The sequence below is a fragment of the Salmo trutta genome, chromosome 25 (genome assembly GCF_901001165.1).
Source record: "Salmo trutta chromosome 25, fSalTru1.1, whole genome shotgun sequence".
Taxonomy (NCBI): Eukaryota; Metazoa; Chordata; class Actinopteri; order Salmoniformes; family Salmonidae; genus Salmo; species Salmo trutta.
Genome location: NC_042981.1, coordinates 28,806,464 through 28,828,161, shown reverse-complemented (window position 1 = coordinate 28,828,161; position 21,698 = coordinate 28,806,464). Strand labels below are relative to the sequence as shown.

Here is a 21,698-nt window from a genome sequence, read left to right as displayed (position 1 = left end):
TTCCTACCTCCATCTGTGACTGTATGCTCAATTTCTTGAAAAAAAATCTAGATTAACCTCTGGGTGATTACATGGCAGCAGCCTACAATATAGTCTACCTGTAATATTGATTCTACACATACCTATTGTCAGCTTGTTTCTATCTAGCCCTTGATAACGACTCTGTTCCATTACACATAAGAGTCATTGAACAAAGGGGGATTTTAAGACCCCGACGCTCAAATCTTTACATTAACACGCGACGCTTGCAGAACCGTTTTTGAATCATAAGGACCTTATCTTTCATATCAAGAAGAAAAAGGTTTGTGTTCCCACACGGCCATATCTCCATGTTACAGCACTTCTTTAAGGAAAATAGACAAGACCAGAGGCGACCACCTGTGCTAATTAGCTATCTAGTGTCCCCCGAACACTTGTGTAACTCGGAAGTGTAGTTTCGTCAGATGGAGGCCCCCATAGCTGTATCTATCTGTGCAAATCTGCTACAGTAAGTGTATCTTTTTTATTTAAAGGATTCTTTCTCGCTGATGAAAGACAAGGTCCATATGTTTCGAAAGCGATGATAATTGACGTTTCTAAACGTTAAAACACAGTATTGTAGTTCACATGAGCTGAAAACTGGTGGGAGAAGGCAACATTTCTCTGAGTTTGAGAGCTAATTTCGATCTAGAAAAAAAATGCATGCATGACATTGTGGTCCTTTTCTGAATTTGAGAAGTATGACGATCATGTCTGTCAACTTGTCACAAATGCAAAAAACTAATTATTAAAAGCATACCCACACATGAAATAAGATCACACATTGCAAAAAAAATATATAGGACACCACAGGAGAAATAAAAGGCAATGAATATGCACTATATAAAAAGGTTGTTTTGGAGAGTTGTATTGAAAAGTAACAGATTCCTTTCTTTGAGAAAGCAAAATGCGGGACAGTCATTGAAAGCACTGTATCTTGCCAAAGATGTATACAATACTGTGCACACTAAGATCGAGAAAACATTACAAGATACATTATATCAAATTAACGGAAACACCTTAATTCATTCCCATCATAACTTTTAATTAGAATATTACATTCCCAAAAGTATTTAAAATTGATTTAGTCCCTAGGCACTTAGCTCATTATTGCAACTCAGTCAAGAAAAAACTAAACATGTTAAGGCAGTACAGTAGACATCATTAGCCGCCACTAACGGTCTCAATTAAATAAACACATCATTCACACATTTCAACATCCACCTAATGCACATTAATGTATTTATCACGTTTTTATCTCCGAACACAAAAAGAGTAAGCTATGATTGTGAACAGTATATTCTGTTCTTAGTATCGTTTCACAATGCACTGCTGCGCAATTCAAGTGTAGAAAGTCACTAAAATATTCAGTTAATGTTGAATTAAAACACTTAGAAATATTTGGACGTAACTGACTATAAAATACTTTAATGTTAAATATTTAACAATCCATAGCTATGCACATTATGAAAAATACTGAAGTTCACGTAGTGTATAAGAAACAGACACTTGCATGTCTGCAAAAAAACCCACTGATATTTCACTATGTCAGTCAGAACTCTTCCTGACTGTTCACCTGCCTAAAACTCCCAGGAGTCCATCCACTTCAGGCCAGCCATGGTACTATCAGGGTCATGGGCCAGCGGCCCTCTCATACCATAGGACAGAGGGTGAAACATGTAAAAGCTGCATGGTTTAGAAAAGCAGAGAGAGAAACAGATGTAAACTGAAGATGAGAAGAGAGAACAATCAATTTCAAAATTCATTTTTGGGTATAGATTAACTATTGCGCCAATGACATACAGTACTGTTGGCAATAAAGCCAAGAGAAAACTTCCATGTTTACAATTTAAAAATCAGGTTCAAAGGCACATAAGAGGTCTCATGGTTATCTCACCTATCGAGGATGGCCAGGAAGAGCATTGCCTGTCCTCCTCTGAGCAGCCAGTGAGAATAGGGTGGGCGGAGCCATAGGTCAGCACTCTGCAGCAGGGTGTCCAAAGTGATCCCTGAGACAGAGATGACAATTCAAGATCTTTATAAATATAACTGGATCTGAACTACTCCAACATTATTTCATGTATAACTCCTGGATGAGTCTGTAACGTGCGATCAATATGATGGGGGCATTATGGGGAGCATGTGTTTGTGGTAGACCCACTTTACCTGTTAGCATGCTGCTGAAGAGCATGGCAGGGAAGTAGTGGTGGTAGTAGAGGATGCGGCCCATGGTGTAGAAGGGTACGTAGTGCAGAAACCAGCCCAGGAGCAGCAGCCCTCCACCTTCCATCAGCACGCGACAATGCTCTGCACACACACATACACATCAGTGTTAGAATCAAGTACTCAAACGAGTTACTCATGACACTGACAGGGAAGTTCTGAAAGCTCCTACCTATTCTTCTCTTGTCCAGCTGGACTCCTCTGCGGAGGGCCAGAGAGGCCACTGCCACCATAACCACATACAGGCCCAGACTGACCAGGTTCAGCCACCAGATCACCTGCAGAGGAGGTAGATTTAGCTATATTGTAGCATTGTTATGTGTTAGCATACTCAGTGAGTGGAGAGAGGTACTTACAGGGTTCCCTAACAGGTAGACACGGTATTCCGTCTCATTCACTCCAGAGAACCTCAATCCCTTTGCAAAAACATAACAAAGGCACAGTAATAAGAGACCATTTCATTTTGGGACTGTCCAACTACATTGAAGTCATGGGGTATTCAACATAAAAACCTGGTAGTTGATTGGCCAATGCCAGGGTTTAGAGCTCATTTCATTGTCTTTGGGCTTCAACCCACTGTTACCCTGTAAAAAGAGACATTTAGTTGTAATCAATACAATAAGTATGTGGGAGAATTTGGCACACAGTGAGGTGTGTTGTCTTGTTCTCTCACCCTGATCATAACGATGTGGGACTCCAGCAATATCTCCAGGAAGTGGGGCTTCAGCACTGAAAGGCTAATGTTGGGCACTATCAATGCACACACACAAACAAAAACACACACCTTTAGGTATTAAGTAAACACACAACACCATCACATATCAAGCAGTGGGCCATGGGAACACAATTATTATTATTTATTTTTTTTAAATGCGGGAATGGAGGCGTACATTTGGTATTGATATGATCCTCAATATTCCATTGAGAGTTTGGGGTCTCCTTCAGATATGGGCTACATGTAATCTCCACCTGTTCCCAGCCCCTGAACAGAGAAGACATCATCGGTCATGTTAACATTTGTAAATAAAGATAGAGAACTTTAGAAGAGTCTAGATCATTCCTCCATTTCTTACCATTTGGGGAGAGTCTTGCCAGAGGAGTAGAGCACACAGCCAGTTGCTCGGTGCAGGAAGCGTACTTTGCTGCGTAACACCTTGACCAGGTCGCCCTTCCGACCCCCACACACCTCCACCTGCCACAGGTCATTAGGGTCACCTGTTCCATTCTGAAAGCACCAGAAAGGAATGATACTGATCAACATTTAGGCTGAAGATTGAAACCTCTGTCACACACAACCTATCAATAACTTCTGAGAACTGTGCAAGCATTGTATGTGCTTACTCACGATGCCATAGCCTGTGACCTGGAAGTGTTTTTTAGTGAGAGGTGCCTCGTGGAGGTGACTGTGAAGGTTACGGGTAGTCCTGGTGGACACGGGAGAATCAACCATTATTGCACTGAAGAATTTGTTGTAATGTCAACATGTAAAACAGGTCCAGTATGGGTGCAGTACAATGATAAGCTTTCAAACAGATGAGGGGTGTCACTGTCAAACCACTTACTCTTTGTGCTCCAATCGAATAATGTCACCATGACGAACAAGGTCAGGTTCTTCTGATTGTGCTGGACAAAAAAAAAAAAAAGAACTAAATACATCATAATACGTATAACCTTTATGAGTGACATATTCTGACTGCACAACAAGGCTGTCCTCTCACCATCACTGTCATTGGATCTATGCACCAGCCACATGTTGTTATAGTCCTTATGGAGGTATGCTGTGACCTGCTGCTGCTTTGCTCCTACACCCTCTGGGTACAGATGCCAGTGAGAGTGGAGGTATCCTCCAGCGATACGCAGGTTCTTCACAGTGATGATGGAGCCATATGCCAGGTCTGTAGGAGAGCACAGACCACCATCATAGTAGAACAAGGAGGACACATCAGCATTATTAGAAGCCGGGGGTTACTTAGGACATTATTTGAATACACGTCATTCAAACTGACAAGTGGAAATGTACTGTAAAGCACCACTATGGTAAAGACAAAAACGTAGAAGATGCTATTTTAATCAACTCACACTCAGGCATGGATGCATTGTGTAGGTTATTTCCAATCAGACGGGACTGAAAAGCAGAGCTGAAGAAGCCATCTCCTGGACCACTGGAGACAGGGGACAATGGAAACACATTGTGTAAATGTGATTAGACATTATTTAGGGGAGAATCAATTTAAAGCTTTCCAATAACCCCACTATAACAAATGCACAGCCAATAATCACCTTACCTTTTGTTCAGGACAACAAAGTGGACTGCAAATATTGTAACATACAGGAACAGGGGGAGCAGGATAAGCCCAAACACCCGGGACAACAAGTGCTTCCCAAAATCCATCTGGTAGAAGGAAGGAAAGGGAGCAGGAGTCAGTGTTGGCCTCCAATGTAAGTCAGTTTGGTACATCAATATTATAGGTGATTCATAATCAGTTGATGAATACCAGAGAGAGGTGCAGGTCCCCCAGCAAACTCCACAGGTCCCAAGCTGTGTTCATTCCCACCAGCAGGATGACAAACAGCCCCACAAACTTAACCCCCAGAGCCCCAGACAGGTTCACCCCTGTCAGTACCAGCCAGAACCACCAGGGTGCGCTAAAGGGCCTGAACACCATAGGAGAGAGCATAGCAGCATCACTATGTACAAAGTTGGTCAATAACAAGTCCCTTTAATCTGATTCTAATGACATAACTGACAATTCAGATGTAGATTTGCTCTGCTCTGGAGGTTCCTTACCTATATCTCTGTCGATTAAACTTGACCATGCTGAGCACTGCTCCCATTATAAAGAACATGAGAATGGGGTCGAGAAGGATGTACTGAGAGATGGTGATGCAGCCAGTGTCTGAATGGGGGGGACAGCCCAAGGTACACGTTATTTAGATTAAGGTGATCTAACACAATACACATGTTAAACTTCACTGAGAATCCTATACCACAGTTAGAACATTATAAGAATGGTTGACCAGTCTATACTCAAGTCTGTTTGGCAAGGTAATTGGCTAAAGTAGATCCAGACTCTCCCCCAGGCTGTCTCTGGTTACTTTGTTAGTGCTGGTGGTACATACTCACCAAAGGCCAGCACTGCAGCAGTGATGAGGGCAGCTGTCGAGGACTGGGACAACTCCAGCACTGTGAGGTAGGCAAAGGGAGGCAGACAGGAGCCCAGAGATGCACAGAACTGCACAGAGGTAGAGCAAGTTCACAGGTCAAACTAGTACTGTGGCACATGACATTATTCACACAATATAAAAACCATTGTGTCTGTGTAGGCCTTACCCCTCTCATCCCCCAGTAGTTGTGGTGCTCATATTTGTCCCCAGGTTTAAGGAAAGGGTAGGTGCCATCATAGCCAGTCATGTACCCAGCTAGCCCAATCAGCATCTGGCATAGAGGGAATGGTTACTTAAAAACACATACACATTGTGTAAAGCAAGAATCAAGATACTTATCACGTTATGGAAGTAATGATGACTGTAGAAAGAGATACTCTAAGAATGTTTAGAATGCTAAAATATAGTGGCATTATCTTACTTTGCCAAGTGGTGGGTGGACATCAAAGAAGAAGGTCCTGTTAATATAGTAACTCCCCATTTTTCCAAAGTGGGTTTCATCCCAGCTAAAACAGATAGGATCACACACAGATTATACAGAAACACACAGTGACTTCATGAGGGAGCCTTACAACTTCACTTGGGGCACCATCACTCACCATACATGAGGGGGTTCCATGATTTTGTAAAGGCGTGTGGAAAAAGCGAGGAACACCACCAACAGAAAGAAAGCTGTGCTTTGTGCCTCATTCTTTGGAGAGTAAATGCCCTGGTCATGTTGTGCTGATGTCCCATTTAAGGATTGGCTGTCACCTTCAGACAGTCGATCATCCTCTGTATTCTCCTGGGTCGACTCATGATGGGTTGAAACAGGGCTCTGCTCCCCTGAATTAATCTGGCCTCTCCGATTTCGTAGCATTGAGGATTCGTCTTTGTATTGTGCAACACATTTTTTCTTTGCCATTAGTTAAAACTTAAACAAATTGTGTCAATTTAATTGGTATTCTTTGAACCTCCCTCACTGTCCAAAGAAAGCTTAAGAAATAGGAATATTTTGTCAGTGGAATGTTTGTGACAGACTGCTACAACAAAGTAGCTAACAAGCAGCAGCAAAACAAGTTCCCTGTTACATTGTAGATTGGTCTATGCAGGGAATAGCTAGCTAGTAACAATGTCGCATAACAACGTTACAATTAATATATATATATATATATATATATATATATATATATTGTAATGTTATCCGTACACTAGCTAGCATTGGATCTAGTTCCCGGCAGCAGCTGTCAGACAGCTTTGTGCATTTTCAACCGTAATTAATATCAATCTAATCATTCCTGTTTTCACCTGATATTCCGTAGGTAACGTAATGCATTAAAGGCAGGACTTCTTAGCTGGTTACATTTTACGCATTTGGAAAACAAGCATTTCTAAAATTAAACTATTACTCTGGCATGCACTCGTGACGGAATTTGCGCTGCACGGTGCACAGATTTCAAAGCATCTACCGGTATTATTGTAAAATAAAACAAAACATTTACCCGATGTCCTTCATGAAATATCTGCAAAAAGTGCGTATCACGCGCACAATGTTGTCGAATCTCAACACTCCAATTTTAGCCACGCACATTGCGTGGTTCCTGGGATCTGTATGCTTTTCCATCCTTCATTAAATCCATGACACGGGAATACGGACACAATTTCCCAGCATACAACTGAAATTCAGGACAAGGCTGGGGATCAGTGGGAAACGCCTTCCACAATGTGGTTGTGCTGTACGCATAGACATTACGGCCACTGGGTGGCGTGAGAGCACAATAAATCACAGGCTCGCACACCACACAGATGCTCACAACACGTAAAATCCTCTACAATGGAGGATGATAAGTGCCAGTTCGAAAATGCAATGCTTAAATGCTAAATAAGAATGTGAAAAGGATCAATGCATTTTTATTTTCATATCAGTGTGCATGCTTCATTCCAAGATAAATTGCAAAGTTAAAATGAAAATAGAAAAATGTGAAATTATACAAATTTGAAATAAAAACGGTAAATGGTCAATGAAAAAAGCCAAATGGTAAACAGAAAATCGCAAAATGTAATTTGAAATTGAAAGTGGCTGTTTTCATTTTCCAACTACCCAATTAAGCGTTTTCTATTTCAATTAGCATTTTCAAAGTGTATGCAAATTGCTTCTTGGAGGCGTGAACCGGGAGAGCAACACAACATCCCCATGTAGTGGTACACCTCTCTGTACATTGATTTTAGACTAGTGTAACCAACCCGGGTCTCCTGCACACCAGAAAAGCATAGGCCTGCTTAGCTGAAACCAAGGCTCTGGGAGCCAATTCAACTCTTCAGGTATCAGACAAGGTTACTCATCATGTGAACAACTAACCAAGGAGAAGTGGTTTGGTGACCACGCACATATGATGAATAACTTTGCCTAGTGCTGAGTAACTTTGCTAAGACCAGAAAAATTGCATTGGCTCCCCAAGCTACATTTCCTAGGCTTTGGCTTAGCAGGCTAAGCTGTTCTTCTGGTGTACAGGACACCAGGTTCAAACCCTGTCAGTTACACTAGTCTAAAATGAATGCACAGAAAACATGGCATGGCTAGGATGTATCACTGCATAGTGGTGTTGTGTTGCTCTCCTAGTTCATGCCTCCGGGAAGCAATTTGCATACACTTTGAAAATGAAAAGATTAAGTACTAAATTGGGCAGTTGGAAAATGTAAACATCCACTTTGCACATAGCATTTACCATTATCTGTAAACCATTTGTCATGTTGTGTTTACCATTTTCATTTATCATTTCCATTTACAGTTTCCAATTACCATTTTCGATTTTAATTTTAACATTGCATTTTCCCTGGGGCATGAATCATGCGCACTGATATGACAATATTAAACGCATTTATCAAGCACTGCTTTCTCAGACTGGCATTGATCACCCTCCATTCTCATGCAAGTGCTCCATTTGAGCTGAAAGTATATTTGCATTATAAACATTTGGTTTCGAAATTAGGATATTATTGTATAGTGATGAAATGTATTACTGTGTAATGTGTGTAGAATATTCCACAGATAAGGGAGACAAATAAATATAGATATTTTCAAAGTTTATTTTGATGACAGATAGTGACTACAGTCAGGAGGTAAACAAAAGGAATGAACATGATATTTTCATTGACCACAGCATACATCACATCCTACACCACAACTTGTGGTTTACAAAGCTTTAAATAATATAAAATACATGTTCACAATTTGTTTTACCTCAATTTAAGACTTGTGGAGGGATGAATCATACAGTATAGATAGACTGATAAAGAGTACAGTGAACATCTCTTTGAATGCAGGTCAAGGGCATCAGTAATTGAAAGAAGGCATCCTCCAAATATGTGTAAGATAGGTGCTGGCAAGATACGCATTTCTCTTAATGGAAAATTTGAAAACATGACTAATCAGCAATCATATGTTTCTCGAGTTGAATGTGAAAGGACAACAATGTTTGTTTGATTGGAAATGATGAATAGTGTTCACTATATTGATTTTAAAAAAGGTCACCAGAATGACATACTGTTCCCAGTAACATTATTTGAAAGGCAAAAAAGTTGTGTTTTAATGGCACAAAGAATAATGCGTGCATTTCAAAAGGCATTCTTCTTTGTATTGTACTTGTAGGATCTATGGCACCACATTGTGTTTAAAAAAGTACTGCCATTCCCCAACATTACATTTCAATGTCTGCTCCACAGGGCAGGATACATACACTTTCTCTGGTACAGTGTAAACCACTTTTCTCATACATAAAGATATGTTTTTTTAAAGTTTTTTTTTACAGAAATATATAAATCTAAATGGCTAAACTGTAATGCTGGATTTTTTTTCTTTTTTTTGTCAAACAAAAATATTGGCTGCACTATATGCATTATTAGAATGTAACAAAAACATTAATACATAGTACTAGATCTGTACAAAATATCCTAAACCTCGTCAACAAAGCCTTTACTCACATTCAGAGATGCATTAATGGGAATGTTCTTACATGGGATCTGAAGTCAATTGTGAATGTGAATGTGATTGAATGTAAACATAAAAAATTAGCTATGGGACATAATGTGTGCTTAACTACTCTCTTAACTAGTGGGAGAAGGCTAGTGGAACCTATACAAACATATTACATATTTAATCATATACAGTACCAGTCAAACGTTTGGACACACCTACTCATTTAAAGGTTTTTCTTTATTTTTACTATTTTCTACATTGTAGAATAATAGTGAAGACATCAACACTATGAAATAACACATAGGGTATTATACAGTAACCAAAAAAGTGTTAAACAAATCTAAATATATTTCATATTTTTAATTCTTCAAAGTAGCCACCCTTTGCCTTGATGACAGGTTTGCACACTCTTGGCATTCTCTCAACCATCTTAAACCTGGAATGCTTTTCCAACAGTCTTGAAGGAGTTCCCATATATGCTGAGCACTTGTTGGCTGCTTTTCCATCACTCTGCGGTCCAACTCATCCCAAACCATCTCAATTGGGTTGAGGTCGGGTGATTGTGGAGGCCAGGTCATCTGATGCAGCACTCCATCACTCTCCTTCTTGGTCAAATCGCCCTTACACAGCCTGGAGGTGTGTTGGGTCATTGTCCTGTTGAAAAACAAATGATAGTCCCACTAAGTGCAAACCAGATGGGATGGCATATTGCTGCAGAATGCTGTGGGAACTAAATCAAATCAAATCAAATGTTATTGGTCGCATACACATATTTAGCAGATGTTATTGTGGGTGTAGCCAAATGCTTGTGTTCCGAGCTCCAACAGTGCAGTAGTATCTAACAATTCACAACAATACACACAAATCTAAACATAAAATAATGGAATTAAGAAATCTATATGTATTAGATTGAGCAATGTCGGAGTGGTATTGACTAAAATACAGTAATGTATTTCTACTGTATTTTTTTTACTCTACTCTGCATCTCACAAAGACTCGGCAGTTGGAACCAAAAATCTCAACTTTGGACTCATCGGACCAAAGGACAGATTTCCACCAGTCTAATGTCCATTGCTTGTGTTTCTTGGCCCAAGCAAGTCTTCTTCTTATTGGTGTCCTTTAGTAGCAATTTGACCATGAAGGCCTGATTCACGCAGTGTCCTCTGAACAGTTGATGTTGAGATGTGTCCACCCCTACCTTGTAACAACACAACTGACTGGCTCAAAAGAAGAAGGAAATAAATTCCACAATTTAACTTTTAACATGGCACACCTGTTAATTGAAATGCATTCCAGGTGACTTCCTCATGAAGCAGGTTGAGAGAATGCCAAGGATGTGCAAAGCTGTCATCAAGGCAAAGGCTGGCTACTTTGAAGAATATAAAATATATTTTGATTTTATTAACACTTTTTTGGTTACTACATGATTCCATATGTGTTATTTCATAGGTTTGATGTCTTCACTATTATTCTACAATGTAGAAATTAGTAAAAATAAATAAAAACCCTGAAATGAGTAGATGTGTCCAAACTTTTGACTGGTATTGTACATTTATAGCCTTTCCAAGCCCATATTCAATTCTCTCTCTCTCTCTATCTCTCTCTCTCTCTCTCTCTCTCTCTCTCACTCTCTCTCTCTCTCTACTGGCAGCATGTCAAAGCAACATTGTGATAGCATATGAATCTGGTCTGGACCTTGTTTGATCGTAGTTATTGCTCTTGAGACAACCTTTGTCTCGAGGATGAGGACTGTAGGATTGCACTGTTATAAGAAACACAGAAGACCAGTGGAAGGGGTGGTTGGTCCTTTTAAAGGCCTTGCTGACAACAGAAGCATCCCAAATACTAGTAAAAAGTGGTTTGAAAGTAACTTTCCCTGTATAGCAATGTGATTATTATGTTATAATATGAATATAACATGTGGCATGCTTACGACAATAAGCTTCCTCCAGGCTTAGTTACCAAACTTAAAAAACTATTCACACTGTTTCCCCTCATCGTTAGTAAAGTATATTGGTCTGACAAATAAGACAATATAAATCCTATGCCCTCTTACTTTACAGAGCCTTGTCATGTACATGAAATAAATAATCAACCAAAAAGACAAATGGAGAAAAACAATGCAGAAAAAAATGTATGTATGCATATCAAACTGCCTGGGATCTCTGAATAAAAGGTCACTCCTCAGAAAATCCCTTTAAGCAAAATATAAATGTTAAGAAATAGGATATCCCATGGAATACATTCACTGGATAGCTCCTGGTCCCCTGTGGAAATGTGAATGAGTATTTATGTGTGTGTGTGTATGTGTGTGTGTTTAGGGGACAAGCGTGGACGTTTCAGTGTTTTTTGATGGAGGTTTAGTGCCAGGCCCTGTGAGAGGGCGGGAGGGTGAGGGTAAGGGTGTGGGGTGGTGGAGGGAGGAGAGAAGAAGCTCCAACAGTCACACCCTCATTTCCCTGTCACTCTCTCTCTAAAGCCAGCCACTGGTACCTCTGGGATGCATTCATGGGGCTTGGCAGAGGCCTGGAAGCCAGGCAGGCAGGTGCACTTGTACGACCCCTCAGTGTTGGTACAGGCCCCGTTCTTACACAGCGCCACGTTGTCACTGATATCCTCACACTCGTTTATGTCTGCAGGAAAAAGAGACACACAGAGTTAACTGAGGAGACCAATTTCACAGCAAATGCAGCTGTTCATACCACACGTCCTGTGTCAGAAGTCCCACATAGTGGCCTGGTCAGTATGGGTGATAGGATGGCTCCACAGTCAGGTGCCGTAGTTGTCTGGCGACAGTGGGGGCTAGAGGGATGCCAACTCTCAGTACTTATAAAAACTGCTTTCATCGCTCTCTCTCTCTCTCTCTCTCTCTCAATACTATCTGGAAGGCAGCAGCCAAATGTCCTTTCATTGTTGCCTTTAAGTGGTTTCTATTTTCTATTATAAACTGGGTGTTTCGAACCCTGAATGCTGATTGGCTCACAGCTGTGGTATACCAGACTGTATACCACGGGTATGACAAAACATTTATTTTTACTGCTCTAATTACATTGGTAACCAGTTTATAATAGCAATAAGGCACCTCAGGGGTTTGTGGTATATGGCCAATATACCACGGCTAAGGGCTGTATCCAGGTACTCCGTGTTGCGTCGGGGAACAGCCCTTAGCCGTGGTATATTGGCCATATACCACACCCCCTTGGGCCTTATTGCTTAAATCTGACACGGGAGGTTTGATTGTAATTTCTCTGCAGCCAAACTCTGCGTGATATTGCATGGCGAGTTACCTCACTAAAGAGAACCCCAAGACCTGTCTCCAAAAGGCATAAACCTAGGGAAGGCTTCTTCATTCTGAAGTAGGGTTTGATCTTAGCCCCACACCATATATCATTTTTAAATGTGGGAAAATGGAAAAGGTTATCTAAATTGACTAATTTATAATTTGTTTCTAGGAATTCCAAAATGAAATGAGATATCTGGTAGGAACACAGAGAGGAGAATCTGACTGACTGCAGGTGGACATTATGAGACACTGGGAGAGGAACCTACCGATGCAGGCCATTTTGGTGAGGTCAAGCTCGTATCCATCAAAGCAGTCACAGGTGTAACCTTCCCTCACGCGCACACACCGGCCATTCTCACAGCCGTTCAGGATACCACACTCCTCTGCTCGCAGGCCCTCGAAGCCATCAAAGCGGCCTTATTGGAAACAGAATATGAATGAAGAAGGAGTCCCTACAGAGGTAGCATTTCACCATGCATTAGCAATAATATTCATTGATGTGTATTTTCTGAATGATTCTTATGAGGTTACCATTGTATGAGTCTACAGGGCGAGGCTGGAACTCTCTTGGCCGGTGGACAGGGACACGTAGTGGCGGCTCTATGTCTCCCTCTCGGGAGCCATAGTCGTTGGTGTTGTCTGTGAACAGGGGGATGCCCTGGGTGTCCTCTGGGTTGTAGTAGGTACCCCCAGGCCCAGTGATGGGCCCTCCTCCATAGTTGTCCCAGTAGGGGGGGACATAGGGCCCCTCAGGACCCTCAACCCCAGGACCATACTCATAGCCTGGCCTCTCTCGTAGACTGTCAGACCCCCCTCTCCTTGGCAGGTTACACATTGCTGCGTAGTCATCTGATCGAACACAAACAAACACACAGGTCAGTGTTTTAGTGAGATATGTATCACAGGTCATCATGTCACTTGTACATTTCAACTGAATAATAACAGCATGAATGTGGACTAGCTGTGTCCCTTACCAGAGTCCCTCCTGGGGCAGAAGGCACACTGTTCGCTCCAGGCCACTCCATAGAGACAGCAGCACTCTGTGTAGGTGGTCCTCCTGCCGATCAGGGGCTGGGCACACATACGCTCATCTACCAGGCCCTGCCAGCAGATGTCCAGGTGGATGTTCTCCTCAGGCTCATGAGTCTCTGTGGTTCAGGGAAGGGAGAAGAGAGGGAAGGAAGGAGAAGGGAAGAGAGTGATTCACAAAAGAGGAAAGGAGGGAGTTTTTACTAATTCTATGTTGTTAATGTTGGACAGCTGAATCAATAATCTGGCTGGTAACTGTTTCATCTGGATAAACTCTAAGATGGAGGATGTCTGTAGGAGTGTGTGAGTCTCACCCTCGGTGGTGTTGACGCTGACGCAGCGACGGCGGGTGGTGTCCAGGACCAGAGGGGGACTGCAGAAGCAGTCAAAAGAGCCGGCAGTGTTCACACACACCCCATCCACACACGCCTTCTCTGTCAGGCACTCGTCATAATCTGGAAAACACACACACACACATACACGTATACGTCAACGACTGAGTCCCATAGTTGAGACTTGGAGCAGGTTTGGTGGAACGGAGAAAGCAGAGACAGCGAGGGGCCCTTACCCACACACTCCAGACGGATGTTGTCGTAGTAGAAGCCTGTACGGCAGAAGCAGGAGTACGAGGAGAAGCTGTTAGAGCAACGGCCATTCTTACAGATATCTGGCCCGAACATCTTACACTCGTCCACATCTGGTGAGAGAGAGAGACAGAGAGAGAGAGAGAGAGAGAGAGAGAGAGAGAGAGAGAGAGAGAGAGAGAGAGAGAGTGAAAGAAAGAAAGAAAGAAGGGTGACATCGGTTGATAAATTCACATATTACCATTCATCCAAATCACCTTGTCTTTAATATATCACCTCTAGAACCAGCCCAAGCCTACTGTGTCTGTAGAATCTCACTAAAACCCCTCCATGTGCTGTAGCTAGCTAGACCCCTCAAATCCTGACCCCTACTGTAAAATGAGCACAGCACCTTGCTTGAGACAGCCTTCTCTATTAGGTCAAGCTGGTTAGTGCACAACACTTGTGCTTAATTAGCTGGGTATGCAGGTATCCCGTCACGGTGTAAAGGGCTAGCTTTAAAGAGAACCATAAATTTGGTTGGAAATTACGCAGGACTTTTTTAACGGCTGCCATGGGTGGAAATAAAAGGGGAGCTGAAACAGCAATTTTCTTTGTGCTGGTACAAAGTTATGGGAGAAGGAAAAACTGTGAAACCTCAGGTATACCGACTCTTAACAGTAGCCAGTGGGTTGAGGAGACAACATGGAAGTAAAGTACCTTTGAAACTCTGCTGTTCCAGGCTCTGGGAGAAAACCGCTTGGGGCAGAAGACCACTTCCATGTGGACACAACTGGTCATACTCCTCTGGAGAAACAAACAACAATGAATGGACAAACATACTTTCTCCTTACTGTAATAATGTATTGCACATCGTGAAGCAAAAAGGAGTGAGTATATGTGAACAGTTGTATCGGAATATCTGTCTCCTTAAGGTTGATCATTTGATCCCTCTTGGGAATCTCACTCGTACTGTAGTAAGCCTACCTCTCCCTGGGACAGGACAGGGGTGGATCTCACAGTCGTCCCCCCAGCCGGACCCCACTGTGCAGCAGCACTCCTGCTTGGTGGTGTTGCGAGACAGAACGTTGTCACAGAAGTTAGCATCGTTCAGGTTGTAGTAACACTCCTTCCTCTGCTCCTCCGTGGGTGAGGCTGGCTTAGGAGGAGCATCTTCACCTGTAGAACATGTAGGGGAATCACACCTCTCACCAGGAGAAATAGATGCAGAGGGGAATAATTGGAGGGGATTTGCAGAATAAATTGTGATACTAGTTGACCGCTACTTTCAGGGTTGAATTACTACAATAAAGACTACAGGTATTACCACTACGAATAATATTTATTGCCATCAGGATATCAGTAAGAATCAATCAGTCTATTGGCCCCATGTCTAACAGCATGGTGAGTGGCACTGTGTTTCCCTGGGTCAGGAGCTCCACAACATACAGTAGGGCAGGCAGTAGGCCTGAGTACCTTCAGCTGACACTGCTGAGGCTGCTCTTTTATCCACAGACATGGTCTCAGGCATTCATAGTTAAGCAGCGGGCTTAGCCAAATGGAAACACTGGCATGTGAGTCAACACACCATTCATTCTCACATGATTGATTACCACACGTCAAAAGCAAACAGCGGAATGGGGTCAAAGTACACAAGGCATACTTGGGGTTTAATACCGAACGAGAACAAAAACATCCCAGTCGAGAGCATGCTGCTTATTAATGTAAATATGGCTCGCTTGTGTGTACATGCCCATGTCAAGCTAAAGACAAGCCAATGCCACAGACTCAAGGTAAGTTTGACCTTGTATTTCAGTAATCTGTTTACAGTGAACACTGTTAGTGTTTCTGAGAGAGATCTTTCCATGCCAGGTTTGCCAATAGCTATACCTTATCCTTGTTTGTCTTTGGGGGGAATTTGACTTGGGGAGATTTAACTAGGGAGATTTGACTGGGGGAGATTTGGCCATGAGGGAGAGCTCGGAGCTGTGCTCTGAGCACAGCAAATCAATTCTGTAAGGGTGGCTGGAATAGTTTTCATGCAATTCGTTTTTCGCAGACTTGAACTGCAATGCATTTATCCTTGTAGGGATAAAACATAACTCTCCATTCATCCAATAGCATGGAGTCAAACTCAGCAGAAAGGTTGTCCAATAGAAACATCTACTACAGGGAACATGCAACCACTCGTGCCCTGCTAGTTCCCCAGATGTCATGATAATATGAGATGCCTCATTAAGACAGTGAAAACTCAATCCCGCATAGACAGAATGAACCCTTAAGTCCCATAAGTCCCTGTGTGTTGTGTGTTACCCTGCAGGCGGCACTGGCTGGTGATGGGATCAAATTCCTCATTGTCGCTGGGGCAGATGCACAGGAAGCTGCCGTCCACGTTCTCACACAGGGCCTCTCCACACAGCGCCGTGCTCAGCTCACACTCGTTCACGTCTACACGGGACGGGGATGGGGGGTAAATTTACACACACCGATGCACAGCACGTACACATGCACACCGACAGGCACGAGCATGCTTACACACACACACACACACACACACACACACACACACACACACACACACACACACACACACACACACACACACACACACACACACACACACACACACACACACACATACAATACAGTACATACTGCACATTGGTATACAGTCACTGACCATGCTAACCAGTGGAGTGTATCATTTAACAGTTACTTACCCACACAGCTATGGGCCCCGGCATCACCAGGGGGGTTGCTGTAGCCCTGGTCACACTGACAACGGTAGGAGCCGTCTGTGTTCTCACAGAAGCCATGGTCCCCACAGATGGTCTCATTCACACACTCATCAATATCTAAACAAGAGAGCACCCAAAGGTGAGCATAACATAATGCATTCCAATGTTTCTCTGCTACGCATGTATAACTGTACCATTTCACGACTGGCTTGCTAATGACCGTGTGTTGCAATACTATAAGAAATACTACTACCGCTACGACTTACAATAACAATAGCAATCACCATCATCATAACATGTCAAACAGAGAAAATTAATACAGGAAGAGAATGGGATAGTTTACAGCTTCGTGGGGACCCAGATCATTTGATGGAATCCATTCTGCTGACCCCGATGGCTATCAATGAACCCAGTGAAAGGTCTGTAAGGGCTGCCTCTCAGCATGTCTACTTGCCTCTGCTCTAAGGTTTCCTCTGCTCTAAGGGTTCCTCTGCTCTAAGGGTTCCTCTGCTCTAAAGGTTTCTCTGCTCTAAGGTTTCCTCTGTTCTACGGTTTCCTCTGTTCTAAGGGTTCCTCTGCTCTAAGGTTTCCTCTGTTCTAAGGGTTCCTCTGCTCTAAAGGTTCCTCTGCTCTAAGGGTTCCTCTGCTCTAAGGTTTCCTCTGCTCTAAAGGTTCCTCTGCTCTAAAGGTTCTTCTGTTCTAAGGGTTCCTCTGCTCTAAGGGTTCCTCTGCTCTAAGGTTTCCTCTGCTCTAAAGGTTCCTCTGCTCTAAAGGTTCTTCTGCTCTAAGGGTTCCTCTGCTCTAAAGGTTCCTCTGCTCTAAAGGTTCCTCTGCTCTAAAGGTTCTTCTGCTCTAAGGGTTCCTCTGCTCTAAGGGTTCCTCTGCTCTAAAGGTTCCTCTGCTCTAAATGTTTCCTCTGTTCTAAGGTTTCCTCTGTTCTAAGGGTTCCTCTGCTCTAAGGGTTCCTCTGCTCTAAAGGTTCCTCTGCTCTAAAGGTTCTTCTGCTCTAAGGGTTCCTCTGCTCTATGGGTTCCTCTGCTCTAAGGGTTCCTCTGCTCTAAGGGTTCCTCTGCTCTAAGGGTTCCTCTGTTCTAAGGTTCCTCTGCTCTAAAGGTTCCTCTGCTCTAAGGGTTCCTCTGCTCTAAGGGTTTCTCTGACACACACACACACACACACACACACTGGACACACACACACACACACACTCCACACACATCACAATTGCTGCTACCAGACTCTTATTTACTATTGTTAATACTGTACAATTTAAACACTTGCCCCTTGATCCCCTGTTCCCTGATACATGTGTAAATATTGGACTATAACTCGTGCCTTCCTGTATTATACTTATGCTAGAATGTTTATTATATTCTACTGAGCCATTTACTTTATGTTCGTATTCTTATCTTTTATTATTTATTTTTGTTGTTTCATTGTTGAGAAGGAATTTGCAAGTAAGCATTTTGTTAGACAGTGTATACCATGTGTATCAGTGGAGGCTGCTGAGGGGAGGATGGCTCTGAAATAATGTCTGGAACTGAGCTGTGGAATGGCATCCAACACATTGAAATCATTTGTTTAATGTATTTGATACCATTCTACCTATTCTGCTCCAGCCATTACCATAAGCCCGTCCTCCCCAATTAAGGTGCCACCAACCTCCTGTGATGTCTACCCTATACATACAGTACGATTAATAAAACTTGAAACTTGCTGGGTTCTATGGAGTGAGAAGTTCTTGTCACCCACTTACTGGTCCAGTGAGGTCTGAGATTATGTAACAACATGGGACTGACTGGCTTACACATCCACATAAGCCACTTGAGAGATATTGTCCAAATGGCTAGGATAGGATTTCCATTTGGCTTGAATGAATGTACAATTCGTTCAACAACTCTGACTGGTCCACATTGTTTCCTATTTTAATCGGTTAACCTATTTTGACTTATTTTACATCTTACTTTTGTAATTCCAAAAATGTGTCGCATGCAACAAATCTAAGCAGGAGGGCTGATCTGGACTCATTCAGAAGATGTTTTGGTTAAAAGGAGGGAGAGGCCGATACCTGGCAACCATGTGCAGCCGCTCGCATGCACAGCCATATATCATAAAGCATGTTTAATGAAGTCAGGGGAAAGCCTTGTTATGTGTACATTTGGATGCGTGAGGAGAGGGAAAGCACAGACCTTAGAGATGGTTAACACTGAACCATATACCACTAGTGCTGATTCCCAACCACCCTCTGTTTAAAGGTAACATTTGTTAGCAATTTCTTACATACATAATTTAGTATTCATTGGAGTATGATGCATGGTGCAGAGGCCAACGACAGACAATGTTAGAGAGGCCAGGCTGATTATAATTGTTTAAAAAAACATATAGTTTGATCACACTTCAGTCATCTACGGTTGTTCCTTGGTCAATCACATAAACCGCTGGTCAACTTTAACCTGCTTGTGCACTGACCACGTTCCAAGTCACCAGGTTCTGTGACACACAACCATTATTATGTTCCTACATCGCTTACGTTATCGCGTGCTTCCTCTAGAGATCACAGAAAGGTAAAATGCACACAAAAGCCACATTCAGCAGCGTTCTCTTTTTTTCTGGAAGGGCACCTTTGTTGCGGAATTTGAGGGAAGTTTGCCAAGTTCTCTTTTGTTAGAGACCCCATGCTGTGTGTGTTCTTTTCTAATTAGAATCAAAATGGCTGAATCAGCGAAAGCTAATCTCTTACAGGACATTTGAAGTCGTGGGGAAATGGAGGAGTATCTGGTACTGTATTACACTGCTCAAAAAAATAAAGGGAACACTTAAACAACACAATGTAACTCCAAGTCAATCACACTTCTGTGAAATCAAACTGTCCACTTAGGAAGCAACACTGATTGACAATACATTTCACATGCTGTTGTGCAAATGGAATAGACAACAGGTGGAAATTATAGGCAATTAGCAAGACACCCCCAATAAAGGAGTGGTTCTGCAGGTGGGGGACCACAGACCACTTCTCAGTTCCTATGCTTCCTGGCTGATGTTTTGGTCACTTTTGAATGCTGGCGGTGCTTTCACTCTAGTGGTAGCATGAGACGGAGTCTACAACCCACACAAGTGGCTCAGGTAGTGCAGCTCATCCAGGATGGCACATCAATGCGAGCTGTGGCAAGAAGGTTTGCTGTGTCTGTCGGCGTAGTGTCCAGAGCATGGAGGCGCTACCAGGAGACAGGCCAGTACATCAGGAGACGTGGAGGAGGCCGTAGGAGGGCAACAACCCAGCAGCAGGACCGCTACCTCCGCCTTTGTGCAAGGAGGAGCAGGAGAAGCACTGCCAGAGCCCTGCAAAATGACCTCCAGCAGGCCACAAATGTGCATGTGTCTGCTCAAACAGTCAGAAACAGACTCCATGAGGGTGGTATGAGGGCCCGACGTCCACAGGTGGGGGTTGTGCTTACAGCCCAACACCGTGCAGGACGTTTGGAATTTGCCAGAGAACACCAAGATTGGCAAATTCGCCACTGGTGCCCTGTGCTCTTCACAGATGAAAGCAGGTTCACACTGAGCACGTGACAGACGTGACAGAGTCTGGAGACGCCGTGGAGAACGTTCTGCTGCCTGCAACATCCTCCAGCATGACCGGTTTGGCGGTGGGTCAGTCATGGTGTGGGGTGGCATTTCTTTGGGGGGCCGCACAGCCCTCCATGTGCTCGCCAGAGGTAGCCTGACTGCCATTAGGTACCGAGAGGAGATCCTCAGACCCCTTGTGAGACCATATGCTGGTGCGGTTGGCCCTGGGTTCCTCCTAATGCAAGACAATGCTAGACCTCATGTGGCTGGAGTGTGTGAGCAGTTCCTGCAAGAGGAAGGCATTGATGCTATGGACTGGCCCGCCCGTTCCCCAGACCTGAATCCAATTGAGCACATCTGGGACATCATGTCTCGCTCCATCCACCAACGCCACGTTGCACCACAGACTGTCCAGGAGTTGGCGGATGCTTTAGTCCAGGTCTGGGAGGAGATCCCTCAGGAGACCATCCGCCACCTCATCAGGAGCATGCCCAGGCGTTGTAGGGAGGTCATACAGGCACGTGGAGGCCACACACACTACTGAGCCTCATTTTGACTTGTTTTAAGGACATTACATCAAAGTTGGATCAGCCTGTAGTGTGGTTTTCCACTTTAATTTTGAGTGTGACTCCAAATTCAGACCTCCATGGGTTGATAAATTGGATTTCCATTGATTATTTTTGTGTGATTTTGTTGTCAGCACATTCAACTATGTAAAGTAAGTATTTAATAAGATTATTTCTTTCATTCAGATCTAGTGTTCCCTTTATTTTTTTGAGCAGTATATTTTCTCTATATGTCACAAAGTTATGGGCATGACATAATGACAGGAACAGTAGACAGTAAAGTATAAATCAACTTCATGGCATCTAGTAGCCCTCTATGTCTTATTAAACATGCTAACACATCAATTGGAATCAAATGGAAATACAGTTGCGCCAAGGATTCATAAAGTTAGTAGATTTGTTAAGGAAAAAAGAACTGACATTCACATATTGTCTAGCAGCAATTTATTCTGTCTCCTAGCTCTCGTAAATGCTGCATCATTCGAGGAAGGAGAAGAGGCAGCCAGAATGACTGCATTAAGCAACCCGTTCAGCAGGGATGGAGAGGGCTTGGCTTGGGCCCTTGCCGTACAGTTACATTACAGACAAGTGCAT

The 21,698-nt window shown here is 43.1% G+C and overlaps 2 protein-coding genes across 6 annotated transcripts in view; both read right to left on the bottom strand.

Annotated features, from left to right (window-relative positions):
- Window positions 1–870: 870 nt before the first annotated feature.
- On the bottom strand, window positions 871–6,973 carry pomt2 (protein-O-mannosyltransferase 2). 3 transcript variants are annotated; one of them, XM_029713554.1, is made up of 21 exons: window positions 6,888–6,973; window positions 6,006–6,276; window positions 5,828–5,912; window positions 5,573–5,677; window positions 5,366–5,474; window positions 5,030–5,138; window positions 4,737–4,896; window positions 4,527–4,633; window positions 4,321–4,403; window positions 3,960–4,136; window positions 3,804–3,864; window positions 3,587–3,665; window positions 3,315–3,466; window positions 3,132–3,223; window positions 2,915–2,991; window positions 2,754–2,825; window positions 2,598–2,657; window positions 2,414–2,519; window positions 2,185–2,325; window positions 1,916–2,027; window positions 871–1,704 (listed from the first exon to the last, which is right to left on the bottom strand). In XM_029713554.1, exons 2-21 carry the CDS (start codon window positions 6,263–6,265, stop codon window positions 1,599–1,601), a joined length of 2,253 nt encoding a protein of 750 aa, XP_029569414.1. In that variant the 5' UTR covers window positions 6,266–6,276; window positions 6,888–6,973; the 3' UTR covers window positions 871–1,598. The 3 variants fall into 3 exon arrangements, with proteins under 3 accessions (XP_029569414.1, XP_029569413.1, XP_029569412.1); XM_029713553.1 differs by lacking the exon at window positions 6,888–6,973 and adding an exon at window positions 6,694–6,879; XM_029713552.1 differs by lacking the exon at window positions 6,888–6,973 and having other exon boundaries at window positions 6,006–6,879.
- A 3,001-nt stretch (window positions 6,974–9,974) lies between these two features.
- LOC115162343 (latent-transforming growth factor beta-binding protein 2) overlaps window positions 9,975–21,698 on the bottom strand; it is a 157,764-nt gene continuing 146,040 nt past the window's right edge. For 2 of the 3 annotated variants that reach the window (XM_029713549.1, XM_029713551.1), the window contains 10 exons: window positions 16,957–17,091; window positions 16,550–16,684; window positions 15,224–15,415; window positions 14,957–15,043; window positions 14,242–14,370; window positions 13,988–14,128; window positions 13,619–13,792; window positions 13,176–13,493; window positions 12,911–13,060; window positions 10,968–11,994 (listed from right to left, as the gene is read on the bottom strand). In XM_029713549.1, the coding sequence (XP_029569409.1) occupies window positions 11,813–11,994; window positions 12,911–13,060; window positions 13,176–13,493; window positions 13,619–13,792; window positions 13,988–14,128; window positions 14,242–14,370; window positions 14,957–15,043; window positions 15,224–15,415; window positions 16,550–16,684; window positions 16,957–17,091 (1,643 nt within the window). In that variant the 3' untranslated portion in view covers window positions 10,968–11,812. Of the gene's footprint in view, window positions 10,016–10,967; window positions 11,995–12,910; window positions 13,061–13,175; window positions 13,494–13,618; window positions 13,793–13,987; window positions 14,129–14,241; window positions 14,371–14,956; window positions 15,044–15,223; window positions 15,416–16,549; window positions 16,685–16,956; window positions 17,092–21,698 lie in introns of those variants that run through there. The other variant, XM_029713550.1, reaches the window with a different exon arrangement.

Bases quoted from the DNA above. Each gene is read 5' to 3' on its own strand.
- pomt2 (XM_029713552.1), bottom strand. From the start codon at position 6,310: ATGGCAAAGAAAAAATGTGTTGCACAATACAAAGACGAATCCTCAATG. The intron at 2,826-2,914 runs GTGAGAGAACAA...CTCTTTTTACAG, and splicing joins CCCACATCGTTATGATCAGG to GGTAACAGTGGGTTGAAGCC. The intron at 1,705-1,915 runs GTGAGATAACCA...TAAACCATGCAG, and splicing joins TTCCTGGCCATCCTCGATAG to CTTTTACATGTTTCACCCTC.